Here is a 15,254-nt window from a genome sequence, read left to right on the forward strand (position 1 = left end):
CAAAATAATACTTGGTTTATTTCAAAGAAAAGGAAAAAAGATATTCTTTTTTTTTTTTTTTTTTTTTTTTAACCACTAATTCTTTTTTCTTCTTCAGCATATTCCATTACAAGTGTTTGCACAATGTAGTCCAAATAAATACCTTCTGTTATTACCTACTCCCATTATCACTGCCATTACGGCCATCGCAACCCTTCTACATACCTATAAGTATGTGCATAAAAAATAATGTTTGTCCAAAGTGTTACTTTGTATAATTGAACTTACACTTGTGGCTATATAAACACTTGAAAGAAACATTTTCCTCTACCCATTTGCACATCCCATGTAAAGAAATGGCTTATTACAATTCATAGGAAAAGTTAGAGATATGACAAACCAAAAATATACCCCAATACACATAAAGATGAACTTATTATACAGTACCAAAAATTGGCAATTATATACTAAGGAACTATATTATTTGTAAAGAGCACTTATATTGTATTCTGACTCTAGAAAAAGTTTCATGGTTCAGATAATATTCATCTAATTTAGTCTGTCTTATAAACATAGTGAATGTTGTGCTTTTTTTTTTTTTTTTTTTTTTTTTTTTTTTTTTTTCTCCCTTCTTTACACTTTCCAAAGGAATCAAATAGGAAGTGAATTTGTATATATATATATATATATATATAAAATTTCTTAATCGTTAAACATGGTTTTGTTTTATGCTGTTTGTGTGCCACACTATTTTCTAACAAATTGCAATTTTTTTTCTTATGTCATTTTTTCTTTTCTTATCTCTTCTTTCCCTATTTTTTATTCCTTATTTTTTCTTTCCTTATTTTTTCTTTCCTTATTTTTTCTTTCCTTATTTTTTCATTCCTTATTTTTTTATTCCCTATTTTTTCGTTCCTTATTTTTTTATTCCTTATTTTTTCGTTCCTTATTTTTTTGTTCCTTATTTTTTCGTTCCTTTTTTTTTGTTCTTATTTTTTTGTTCCTTATTTTTCCTAATTCTCTTTATTTCTTTTTTTTATGCATGTCATTTTCTCTCTTAAAGAATTCCCTTTTTGTTTAGGAATTTTTCAACTGTTTATGTCGAGATAATTAGGGAAAACTTTTTAACAAAAGGCAAGAGAAAAAAATTGTTAAGAAGAAGAAGAAGCCAAGAAAAACTTAAAAAACAATTAAAAAGATGTAAAAAAAAAAAAAAAAAAAAAAAAATATATATATATATATATATATATATATATATATAAAATAGCGTGTTCTTTTCGTATGCTGAAAAGAGTTACAAAATTTTTAGTTTCCCCCCTTTTTTTTTTGATTTTCACCTGTGAGGGAAAATTGCTTAAGGAAAAACACGAATATATATATATATATATGTATGTATATATATGTATGTATATATATGTCACGTGTATATCTTTACGCATATGGGCATATGTACTTATATATAGTGTTATGGATACAATGTATGTTTTTTTTTTTTTTTTTTTTTATTGGTAAATAGATGAAGTATACAAGCTACTGGTTCCACGACCAATCAACCATTACATGCAGAATCCCAAGGTTTTTTTTTTTTTTTTTTTTATCAGAAAACCATATTAGTCTACAATTGATGCACAATGCTCGAAGGCATATACACGTATAGTTTAATTGGGGGATACAAAACAGAGTAGTAGTTTCATTGCATATCTATCCTACATTTATGTATACACAACTCCTTCTCTCAATCGCACCCCACACACACCCACACCCACAAGTATCTCCTTACTTTTTTTTTTTTTTTTACCCATCCTGATCGACATGCCTTGTTTTTACTTTTCTCATGCCCAGTTTTCTTATTTTTATGGCTTTTGTTAAAAATTTGAGTGAAAGGAATTAACCTTCATGTCATTAACAAATGAGTGATAGAGTTAAAATCAGTGTTCACCCCAATTTTGCATTTTCATTAACAATACCGGTAGAAAAGTTACCTCAAAAAATCGCTGCAAAAAACCGATAGAACAGAACACCCTTTTGTAACCTTTCTGATTTTGTTCTTAATTTCCTTTGTCACCTCCTCTGTACCCATTCTTTATACATAATAGAAGAAGGAAATACGAAATTTCTTTAATACATCCTAGACCTTTATTTCTCTACATTGGAATAATTCTGAAAAGAGTATCATATCATTAATACATTAGAGAATTTACAGTACATTTTCAGCTATTACACCTTATGGTGTAAGATAGATATTCTGTATTATTTTCTCCTCTCCCCTCACCACCCTGGTGTTACACAAGCGAATAGGAGTACGCGTCTGGTAGTTTCGAAGCAGGAAAGGGAGGGAGAAAAAATAAAGCAAAATAAAATAATAACAATAATAATAGCAGTAATAACAACAATAATAATAGTAGTAATAATAGCAATAATAATAGCAGTAATAATAGCAATAATAATAACAGTAATAATAGCAATAATAATAGCAGTAATAACAACAGTAATAATAGCAATAATAACAATATATTATAATAGTTTTTAGAAACTGCACCAAATAATAGCAAATAAATACAAGAATTTTCATTTCCTTTTTTTTTTTGAAGAGAAGGAAGATATACTTCTCCATTTGTTATGAACGGTGGTTATTCCATTTCTTCTGCACTGACACTTGGCCCAAACTTAGGCACCACTTGTTATTCAGCTGAGAACCATGGAGAGAGACGAATTCTACAAAAAGTATGAGGAATATTATGAAAGCGATATTAGTCAGATCCCACGTTTAATCGAGGGTCTGGATATTGAATTGTATGATTTGTATTTAAGTGTACTAAGTCATGGTGGGTATTCATGTGTTAGCAGAAATGCAAAATGGATAAAAATAGCGAAAGAATTTGGGCTTATAAATAAAGAAAAGAATATAAAACTAATAGAAGATACGAAATGTATTAAGGAATATTATTTGACTTATCTTAGAGAATTTGAAAGGATACATGAAAACATAAAAAAGGGGAAAATTATAACGAAAAAGTGTAGAAATGCAAAAAATTCGAATAATGTAGAAATGAAATATAAAAAGAAAATATCGATTAATAAAACTAATAAAAAAAAGGAAAAGGTAGAAACCAATGTTAACAATTTACGTCGTGTTGGACATATAACTAATTTTAACAATGTCACAACAGATATTTCTCCCCCAAATGTTATCTATAATGTAAATAACTTATTTCCCTATGTTAAAGGTTCTAGCAAAACATTAAACTTATTTAATGCTACTGCTAGTAATAATGTTATGTCTAATTATCTACGATTTCATAACAACCCAGACGCTGTTAAGGATAGCATATTTAATAAGGGAAATGTATATTACTGGGAAAATAATGGTGTCTCTACTGTTAACTGGTATAATGGAGATAGTGTGTTCGAGTCACGAATGAATATGAACAGTAACAAAGTAGATATGGGCAAAGGAAGGAGTGCAAACAAGAAGGGAATCAATAGGAAACGGAATCTTAAGATGGGTCGAGACGTCACGCAAATGGGAATGGATGAAACGCGTGCCACAGATCTGAATATGTCAAATTATGCGAACGTGACAAATTATGGAAATTATCCAAATCATGGAAATTACCCAAATCATGGAAATTATCCAAATCATGGAAATTATCCTAATCATGGAAATTACCCAAATCATGGAAATTATCCTAATCATGGAAATTATCCTAATCATGGAAATTACCCAAATCATGGAAATTATCCTAATCATGGAAATTACCCAAATCAACATTTAAACCATTTTCACAATAATAATGCTACTGATGGAGGATATTACCACAACGACAATTTCCCCTATGGCAGCTTTAGAACCCTTGATCAAAACAGTTGGATGGATCACAGTCCAATAAATGAGGAAAATTACTTGCGTAAGAACCATGTGATTAATCTAGAAAATACAGGTGCATGCAATGGAATTATCAGAAATGTTAATATGAGCAATAATTTTTTTAATTATGCGAATGTTGGTTTTACTGAGACACCACGGGCTTTTGATAATTCATTAGAAGGTTATAATTGCTTAAGCATGATAGTCCCATTTAGGACAAATTGTCGAAGCGATTATAGATCAACTTTTGGTGGTCATTTTGGTGGTAATTCCTACTCTATGCACGAAGGAAACGTTAAGTGGAACTCTTTCGAAAGAGATTCGGACGGGGATCAGATGGTAGGTTTTAATGGATTCATGAACCCGTTTGGGTCAGTTGGGTATTATGGCAACCCAGTAAGCTACCCCCCAGATGGAGAAGGATATTCCTTGCAAGGAAGATGTGACAATAATATGAATATTAGAAAATGCATTGACATATACAGACTACTAATGGGATTGAACACAAGAAAAGAAAAAATAGCTGATTTCATATTTTGCCTGAACATATTATACTCGATATCTGTGATGAATGATATGCTGATATCTCGAAAACAAATTAATATGACTATATGTATGCTTCTACAAATTTTAGATGAAATGCTTATTATTTTTTACTCAAAGTTGAGTATGAAAGAGAGGGCAATAGATATAATGATGAAAGCATTTCCTGATTACTTATTAGATGAAGAAGTAAATGGAATTGATAAAATGAATGTCATAGAGAATAAAGATGACAACCTTGTCGGATCTATTGGTGAGTACCTCAAAACTGGGTGTACCGTTTGTTGCGGATTCAGAGGAAAAGAATTTAATTATAGTGAAGGAAAATCCGAGGAGAGATGTTTCCAAAGTGGTACTAGCGTTATTATGGGTGCACTGTTAAATGAAAATATAAACGTGCATGAAATCATACGTTTGTATTTGTCTTATAGTGGGTATTGCAGGCATAAGAGCAGGAAAATCAAGAGACTTGGTAAGGATGGGGAGATCTGTACACATGATGAAGAAATCATGTCTGGTGAAAAGAATGAATCAGATGAAAAAAATTTAGGAAATGTAACGAGCACATCGAATGAGGATCAAGAATGGGAAGAATCGATTTCTTCTAACTCCAACTACCCAAGCAGCGTGAACAGCTCAGATATAGAAAATATAATCATGGGTAAAAGTGCAAGTAGAGGAATTAAACATTCCAATAATTTTTACATAGATAAAAAGGAGAAGAAAAAATCGCTCATAAAAAAAAGTAGTCAAGAATTTGTGTTTCTGATTTTGTATATCATGAACAACATATTTCAATCTCGTAAATATAGTTTGTACTTTTGTAGTAGGAAAAATGAGTCTGTTAAGGACGAGACAGAAACAAGGAAAGATAAAGGTGCAGAAACGAGAAGGGAAAAAGGGGAAAAAAATTATGAAAATATGAACAGTATAGGTACATGTCATACATGGGCTAATATGAAAAATAAAGAAAATATGGACAAGGAAAAAACAGTACTTGGTGGGAATTATTCCTGTGATGATTTAACTGAGGAAATAAAAATGAACGAATTGGGTAGAAGAGGAGGAGGAGTAGGAGTAGGAAGACGAATTAACCAAGGAAATGAACAGATAAATATACATGAATATGATTTTTATGAAACCAAAGGTAAGGATTATGTAGAAGATTTCTGTGGAGGTATAGAAGGAGGAGGTCCTACATCAAATAGAACTTTTGAGAGTGAATATTTGTCAGATAGCTCATCAGGTTCGACCTCTGTGTGCAGCATGTGCAGTCATAAAAGTGTGAACAAAAGAGAAAGTAGACTAAGCAGGGCCATGACCAGAACATACGCTAAGATGCCAAATGACGAAAATAAATCTTCACAAAAGGAAGGAGACGAGGCAGAAGTGATGACCAACTATCGAACGGACGAAAGAGTGCAGAACACTTTGATTACACAATTGAGGGAAGAGGCACACTGCATAGGTGAAGAGGCCAATCGCGTAGGTGAAGAGACCAATCGCGTAGGTGAAGAGGCCAATCGCGTAGGTGAAGAGGCCAATCGCGTAGGTGAAGAGACCAATCGCGTAGGTGAAGAGGCCAATCGCGTAGGTGAAGAGACCAATCGCGTAGGTGAAGAGGCCAATCGCGTAGGTGAAGACACAAACTGCATAACTGAAGAGACTAAGGTTTGTGACGTGTTTAACAGCAACCTTTTGAACACGAGCAGTGGTAACTCGCTTTTTCCTAGTAGTGAAGTATTTCCCAATCATGATGGGGGATCTGTGCGCACAGAAAACTGTGTTATTCCAGAGAATGAGTATTTTCACAAGTTAGGAGATATAACCCCATGTTTAACCAATGGAATCAACACAGATGTTGTTCATCAGACTAGTGATAATGTAAATTTTGAAAACATGAACAGAATGAATTTTACTCTTGAGAAACCTTACCCAGAGGATGTTAACGCATGCAGTAGTAATTTCCCAAATCAAAGCACGAACGAAACGCAAAAGAACTGCATAGATGTAACAAGTTGTCAGGAGAACCACAATAGTGAATCTATTTGCTTGAATAATGTCAATTTACGTGATAATGATCTGTATGAAGGGAATGCTGCAAAGAGGAACTGTACTGAAGAGGATGCCACAAGAGCGGGAGGAATAATAAACGTAAATGAAAGAAGAACAGATTGTGATGGGTTAAAGGAGGAAGAGAATAAATGTGATGAACACCTGAGTGGAGAGATCAATAGTGGTCGTAAAGATGTTTCGAAGGAGCGAGAAGCGATAAAAATGGAGGCCGGTGATTGGAGGAGTTGTCATCTGGATGAAAATAGGATAAAAAATGAAAGCAAAAATGGAATAGAAAATCAAAAGGAGGACGCGGACTTGAACAAGAACGACGATGCACCCACAGTGGACACAGGAGGATCAGTAAAAGGGAAAAAGGAATGTTCATTTGACGCAGGATTCAATGCAAGGAACGATGGTTCCGGATTGAGTAATAATGATGAGCTTGCAAATATCAAGAATGATGAAGTGGACACACAAAAGAAGAACTTTGAAGGTGCAAACCATGGGGTGTATGAAGAGTGTGCAAATAAAATTAAAGATTTCAACGCATCCTGCATAAGAGTAAATGGAAATAGTACGAATGATCACCTTTTAAGTAATAAATGCAATGCAGAAAATTACAGTGAGTCAGGAGAAAAAAAGTATAACGCTGTGCAGAATACCATGCATAATGGTATGCATAACACCGCACTTAATAACTATGGGTATAACAAAAATATGAGTGAAGGAATTGCATGCCTTCAGATGAGTAACAACCATTACGGGGGGGGGTATGATCCCACACGTGTGATGGAAATGACGCATGATTTAAATGATCCCTTTTTAATCAACAACGCATTTAATACGACTAGCCATGTGAGTCCATTGTTGACTGGTCAGATAGATGTAGGTTCAGATGATGGAGTTCACTTCGACAGGACCAACAGTGGAAATGTTAACATGCTCCATATATGTACCACTCCTCAGATTGGAAGCGCTTATATGAGCAGCACTTGTGTGGACAGTGTATATATGAACAGTCCGTATATTGGCAATCCTTACATGAATAGCTCCAATATGAATAACTCCAATATGAGCAACCTCTACATGAACAGCCCTTACATGAATAGTCCCCACATGAATAGTCCTTACATGAATAGTCCCCACATGAATAGTCCTTACATGAATAGTCCCCACATGAATAGTCCTTACATGAACAGCCCCTACATGAACAGCCCCTACATGAACAGCCCCTACATGAACAGCCCCTACATGAACAATCCATGCGGGCAAGGATTCCCCAATGTGCAACCAAGCAATATGCTTAACGCTAACAAGGAAAGACCAAATGCGTTTTACACTTCGAATGAAGAGGGTGAGAAGAATGATATGAGAAGCAGCAATAAAATAAATAAGAAAGAAGAACATACTGGAATCGAAAGAGTTAACAACACATCTGTATACACGAAGGAAGAGGATAATGTAGATAAGCTTCAAGATGAAAATAAGACAGCAAATTATGTTAAAAACTTAGAAGCTGAGGGATATGTTCGTAGAAATGAGGAGGATAGTAAGGCTAGACATTTTTGTAAAAATACGGATAAATCATGTGGCCATCGTAACAAACAAGAAATTAAAGAAATTTATAGAAATATGAAAAAAGAGATATATGAAGAAATGAAAAAAATATTTAAAGAGAAAAAAATAAAGCAGAACAAATTATTACATTATTTTGATTTAAGTAAATTTATTAGTATATTCGAATTAATTTTTTTGAAAAATTTTGAAAATATTATTTTTCATGAGAAAGCAATACAAAATATTTACATGAACATGTTCATATGTGTTGATATATTAAATAACGAATTGGGTAGAAGTATATCTCTGAAGTATATATTTTTTCCATCACATTTATTACAAAGTACAAAACGTTTAAAAATTACAGCTCATTTTGATAAGAAGAACAGATTATTTGTCAAATCAGACGGTTTACCAGTTATAGGAGGGAGAAACAAAAAACTTAAGCATAACATTAGTGAAGGGAGGGAAGTTACTGATGGAAAAATTTATAACACACTTCAAAATGAAGCTGAATGTACATGGGAGAAAAAAATAAACCATTCTCCTAACCTTTTAGTTAATACCCCAAACATGGAAGGCATTGCAAAAGATTATTGCTATAAGCAATTGTCACAAAAGGAGAATGCATTAGATGGTAACAACTTACCCATTGCACCTGAAGAGGTGAGAAATGAAAACCAAAATAGTACTCTGCTACGAGAAGAGAAAAAAAAGGGGATTAGTAATTTTGAAGAGAAGAAATGCTATGTTGAAAAAAATTACAAGAATGGAAAAAAGAACGAATTGAGCGGGGTGGAATACAGGGAAAAAATAAAGAAATTATTTTTAAAAATTTTTCGAAAAAATAACAAGAAATATAATATATATAAAAAAATCGATTATGAATATTTAAAAAGGAAGTATAAATATTATGGTCCATTTAATTGTCAAGAAAAAGAGAAGCATAAAAAGTTTATTATACTCGATTTACATGAAATTACGAAAAAAATTTTGTTAAAAGTGTATAAGCGCGTTAATAGCCACTTGAACATGGCAATTTTATCATTAAACATATTAACATATATATTGTATTTCTTACCTAAGAAGATGTTTCACGTGTCATTTATTCCATGGATATTAAATGAAACAATTAATGTAAAATGTGCATACACATATTTAAGTGTTCCTTTATGTATTTTAAATTATAACGGATTTCTTTTTCTTGAAACCATGATGAAATTTATTATTCGGATGATTCAAAATAATATGATGCCTTTACACTCATATATCTTATCATTTCTTCGTTTATGTTCCTTTCCATTATATATATATTTATACTTTGATATCCCTGTTTCACACACACTTATTATAACATCATTGTCTGCTTTATACCTCTTAGTTACATACGATCCTGATTTTTTAGCTACGGGTTTTGTTAATGCAAAATCTTGTGACACTCCTGATTCCTTGAGCAGGAACATCAGAAGCGATGATAATTTATCTAGTGGCAATAAACATAGCAGCGCTGATCAGATTTACAAAAAAAGAAAAGTTTGCGATCTTCAAAGTTCAGAAAATTGTGCAGCAAAATCGGGGGAAGACGAAGCGTCAAATGAGGACAAGGATGAAAAAACAAATGAGGTCAAGGGTGAAAAACCGAATGAGGACAAGGATGAAAAACCGAATGAGGACAAGGATGAAAAACCGAATGAGGACAAGGATGAAAAACCGAATGAGGACAAGGATGAAAAACTAAATGAAGGCACAAATGGGGAGACAAGAAATAATGTAGAAGAACTAACAGATGAAAGAAAAGAATTGCTGGAAAAAATTTTTATGAAAACCATGTTGCTATTTTTAAAAAAGTCCATTTATTTTAAAAGCATTTTCAATTGTGCAAATATAAATGAGAAAGAAGAAATGATGGTAGATAGCAAAAGAGTTCAAGTAATTTTAAAGAATTGGAAGATGAATAGTGAAGAAATGGAAAAAGAAAAAGAGAATTTTTGTTTTTCCAATATTGAAAATAAAGTCTTTTATTTACATGACAATTTACTTTTATATGCTCTGGACAATTTTCCTATTTCAAGCAGTGCTAAGGATATGAAAATGTGTGAAAACATAAGAAATCAGTTTATCAATCAGTATTGTACAACAATTGCTTTTTCTTATGACTTTTTAATGTCTGAAAATATTGAGGTACAAAGACTAAGCATTTATGCTCATTCCATAGTGCAAATTTTTTTATTTTTATCATCTCACCGTATCCTGTGGCAATGTTTATCACCTCATATCCCCGTACTAACTCAGGTAATTAACATTCTATTCACAGTGTTTGTAATGCTTGTGCATATCTATATCTTTGTGTATATCCCTTTTATATGCAATTTTTATCGCCCGAGCAGAGTTATATGCATATACGTGCAATGACTGATTTTTTTTTTTTTTAATTTTTGTGTCTGTGTGTGTGTGTATGTGGAAATTAATAATGCTCATGTATAGCACGTTGAAAATTTTGTGAATATCCACTTTTGGTTAACCTATTTTTTAACTGAAAAGTGGCACCCTACCCCCATGCATTACCCATTTGTTAACCAAACACTTCACATCATTTCTTAACCTCCCTATTCTTTTTTTTTCAGATGGCATTTATTCAGACGGACATCAGTAGATCCCTATGGGTAATATTAAAAGAGTACTATTTCAGAAGTTTCATGAGAGAGAGGAGAAGTGTGAAAAAATGCAATTCGTGCTTTGATTCAAAATTGGTGAAAATTGAAAGGGTAAAGTGAAATAAAGTGACGTGATAAGAGGGTTGCACTTTGATCGCTGATCTTTCATTAGGTATGTATATATATATATATATATACATACAATTTGTTTTTTCCTTTTTTTTTTTTTTTTTTTTTTTTTTGTGTGTGTGTATGTGGATATATGTGTTTAAAAAGGAAGCCCAGCTTTTTTTTTTTTTTTTTTTCTTTTTCTGTGCATTTGTTAAAGAAGCAGAACGAGGGATAACTTCCCTTTTCCGTATTAGCTTGTGTGTTTGTTCATGCTGTTGTTCACATATTTGTCCATGCCATTACCCTAGTATTTGCTATGCAGCTATCCGTGTATTTGTTTATGCAGCTATCTGCGTATTTGTTCAAACAGTTATTCACCCATTTATCCAACTCTTAGCTTACCCATTTATTTTAATCCCTAAGCTTATGCTAAGTGCATGTCTACCACATTTCAATACAATGCAAAATTTAGTACGTATCTTTTGTATCTTGTGTGTGTACAATTTTTTTTTTTTTTTTTAACAAATTGATGTTGGGTGACTATGACTTGAGGGAGAGGAAGGAAATTAAATATTGAACAGTGGGTTTCCCCTGCCATGAAAATTCTTTACCCATACTCATATTTGTGCAAATTGCAAATTAAGTTGATACAAAGGTTTACAAAATCATGCGTAAAGCCCCATTGTAAAAATTCCCTAAAATAACAAGGCGATGTAGACATATAATTTTTCAATTTGCATATTATGTGGTTAGACCAAAGGTACTTATAAAATAAAGTGAAATAAAAAAAAAAAAAAAAAAAAAAAAATGTATGAGCATGCAGAGTTGCATATGTGTAAAGCAGGAAAAATTAAGAAACGGAATTCATAAATATTTATTTTGGGGCAGAGGTTAAATTTTAAGAAAAGGGATATAGGGGTTTGTCAAATGTGGTGTGTTGTGGAACATGGTCTACTGTAGAACAACATGTTAATTAACAAAAAAAAAAAAAAAAAATGAGAAGAAAGCAAAAAATGGACACCGAATGTGCCAATTAAAAGAGGTATTTATATATATATATTTTTTTTTTTTTAATTCTCTCTTTACAGTGATGAAGAGATAGGTATCTAAAGTGTGCATGTTTATTTTTCTTTATCCATATCCCTGTTCTTTTTTTTATACATGCAAAAGCTTCTACGATGTATCAAACCAAAAAACAACACCAACTATAAGATAAGCAGTGATGAGCAAAACTCCTTCCAACCAATTGCTCTCCCCATCTTGAACAATTGCCATAGTAACAATAACAGACATTACTAAAATAACACTTGACAATGGAGAAAAGGCAAGAGTCATAGGTTTATTTAAAATCCATCCAAAAAGTACAGTAACTGGGACAACAAAAAGTGCAATTTGTGCAGATGAACCAACAGCTACTCCCATTGTTAGGTCTACTTTATTTTTTATAGCAACAGTAACTGCTGTTAAATGTTCTGTGGCATTACCAACTACGGGTAAAAGAATAACTCCAATAAAATTTTCTGAAATGTTATAATATTTTACAACTGCTTCGATGGTATTAATAAGATATTCTGAATGAATACTTACAAGAACTGTGATGATTATTAAGAAAATGGATCCTGCTATGACAGAGAGTTGTGGAATTTCTTCAGTCATTTCTTTATCTTGAAATAGCGATATGTGTGTGTATAATTGGAATAGTAGAAATAGACAATATGTTAAAAAAATTAAAACTGCTGTTATTCTGGATACTTTTAAAAGTACTTCAACATTATTATTAGTTGTAACTGATGAAACAGTTGGTATTGTTATGGCTAGACTTGATAGAAGCAATAGAGATGTGCTACATGTGGCTCCTTTTTCATTGAATTTTTGTATGTGGTGATATAACCCACCAGCAAAAAAAGACATACCTAGTACTAGCAGCAAATTTGATAAAATACTTCCTAATAATGTTCCTTGAACGACATTTATTAAACCAGCATTTAAAGCTTGAATTGAAAAAATCATTTCCATTAAATTTCCAAACGTAGCATTTAATAAACCACCTATTATTTCTCCTGTGTGCAAAGCTAAATCTTCAGTTACATGACCCATTAGTGCTGATAAGGGTATTAATGCCATAAAGTTAAAAAAAAATATATATATATCCTTACAACCTATTAGATAACTTATTATCCCTATAGGTACAAATATTAAAAATATATTTAATTTATTTTTCATCATATTATATATTCCTGTTAGGTCACTTTTTTTAAGGGAATAATATCCCCCAATTTCTCTGAATCCCAAATTCTGCTCCATATCATCATCACATATACCATTGGGGGTTTTGTTATTACATAGTAATTGTAAATGTAGATTCTTGTTTCTTATCAAATTAGTATCTTTTAAGCCTCTTGTGTTTTGAGTGTTTTTTATTTGTGCCACATTTTTATTCAGTGGCTGTGATATCGTACGTCTTACGTACGATGTCGCACGGACCCTACCCATAACCATCTTGAATCTTGATTATGTGGACTGATGAAGTGTAATGAATAGGGATAATAAGGAACCGTGTCTTTTCTGTGGTTGGCGATGCTTCAAATTTTGTCGTATGCTAACCAGACATGCTTCAATAGGGACTTGGTGTAGTTATCTCTACTAGTTATTATGTGCTAAATTCGAAATTCATACGAAAATTTGTGTACGTAACGAATGGGTAGAAAATTCTAGGTATGAGAAAATAAATGAGAGAGGAATGGGGGATGGAGGTGGGGAATCAGCTCTCGTTTTCAAAAATGAGGGGGAAAAAAGGGCTGAAAAATAAGATGATTCATTAAAAATTATTTTGATAATTGTAAAAAGTGTAAAAGTCATGTTATTTTTACATTTTAGCAGATTACAGGTTACGTACTCAAGGTAGATTGTAAAAAGAGCATGTGGTTAAGTTAGGGGTGCGAAATAAATGCGTGCACAGTTGTATATGTATATGTTTATACATATCCATTTTCTTGGTTAATTTAAGCATGTAAACATTAACGTATATTCATTACAATTGAGCAAGAGTATGGAATAGCAGATATGGAAATTTATCACATCGCCTACCCATATATATGTGCAAGGATATTTTCGTGTAAGTGTTACATGTGAGTGTAGGTGGAAATGTAAAATGTGCTAAAAACAAAATTGTCCCTTTTTTTTTTTTTTCTTTTTTGCCTCTAATAAAATGGTTATCCTGTTTTAACTGTATGTGCACAAAACGGTGGATAATTGGTGAGAGAGAGAGAGAGAAAAAAAAAAAAAAAAACAGATGATTTACAAAATTTATCCTAGGGGAGATCTTTAAGATGTGTGCTTAAGCTTTCAAAGTTGATCATGCAAAATAGCTTGTGTAAAATATGTATTTTTAAAATTTTCCATACCATTCTGCTACTTATTTTATTTTTATCTTTTTTTTTTTTTTTTTTTTTTTTTTTTTCTTGTTAGGTGAATGTGTGGAGTGAATGAGGAATGTTAAAGGTCTTTTTTTAAAAGTTCCCCAATGCGTATGTGTACAATGCAGCCATGAGTACTTTTGCAAGATGAGGAATTCTTTCCCTTTTCTCTTTTCCCAATGGGTGCATACATATGAGAGGTCATCTTTTTTTTTTTTTTTTTCTTTTTATAAAGGTGATTCTAAAGTGAATTCGCCTTTTTTCAGGACATGCATAATGTACACATGTTTTACATATATATGTAAATTCATGTATGTACATGTATATATATATATATATATATATATATATACCAGCATATAAGTACAAGCATATATGTACATCCATATATGAACGTTTTTTACCCCATTGGCAATGAGAAAAATGTGCATTATATAAACTACTAAGCAGAAAGTGTTCTTTGACTTATTCCATTTTCAGGTGTTGTAGCACCCATTATGTGCCATTTCATCCTGTGGAGAGGAAATTAAGAATGTTTTGCTTATAGGGTTGAGTATGTGTACATTTGGCAGTGTGGGTTGGATTACTAAGATAGGCATAGAGTTTGGAGACGTTCTTTTATTTTATGTTATTTTATTTATTTTTCTCAAGGTCTTGTAAGGTCATACTGTTTCACATCATGTTATGTTACATTTGGAGCTAATTTAAAATTTTCAAAATGAAATGATTTCCATATATGGGTATATTGGGTGGGTACACTGCTATCCATTTACGTAGGTTAAAAAAAAAAAAAAGAAGAAACATGCAGAATAATCCATCGAATGTAAAAAATGATAGCAAAGAAAGGTGACTATACAGGAGTGTCTGATGAGACTGGAATCTAAGTTAACTTGCATTGTGTGGAAATTCCATTTTAAAAATATAAGAATGCTTTGATTTGTGCGAGATGAAGGGCTGTTTTTTTTTTTTTTTTTTTTTTTTTTTGAAATATATGTGTATATAATTTTAGGTATGTTTTTTATTTTTGTAAAATGTATGAATTTAGTGAATGATTAGGTGGAAGATTAA

At 31.9% G+C, this 15,254-nt stretch overlaps 2 protein-coding genes across 2 annotated transcripts; one reads left to right on the forward strand and one right to left on the reverse strand.

Annotated features, from left to right (window-relative positions):
- Nucleotides 1-2,677: 2,677 nt before the first annotated feature.
- On the forward strand, nucleotides 2,678-10,779 carry PGO_114380 (ARID/BRIGHT DNA binding domain containing protein; the record flags this gene model as incomplete). Its single annotated transcript, XM_028688772.1, has 2 exons — nucleotides 2,678-10,297; nucleotides 10,630-10,779. 2 exons carry the CDS (start codon nucleotides 2,678-2,680, stop codon nucleotides 10,777-10,779), a joined length of 7,770 nt encoding a protein of 2,589 aa, XP_028544573.1.
- A 1,164-nt stretch (nucleotides 10,780-11,943) lies between these two features.
- PGO_114390 (cation/H+ antiporter) lies at nucleotides 11,944-13,269 on the reverse strand (the record flags this gene model as incomplete). Its single annotated transcript, XM_028688773.1, has 1 exon — nucleotides 11,944-13,269. One exon carries the CDS (start codon nucleotides 13,267-13,269, stop codon nucleotides 11,944-11,946), a length of 1,326 nt encoding a protein of 441 aa, XP_028544574.1.
- Nucleotides 13,270-15,254: the final 1,985 nt, after the last annotated feature.

Source organism: Plasmodium gonderi (genome assembly GCF_002157705.1).
Source record: "Plasmodium gonderi DNA, contig: Chr11, whole genome shotgun sequence".
Lineage (NCBI taxonomy): Eukaryota > Apicomplexa > Aconoidasida > Haemosporida > Plasmodiidae > Plasmodium > Plasmodium gonderi.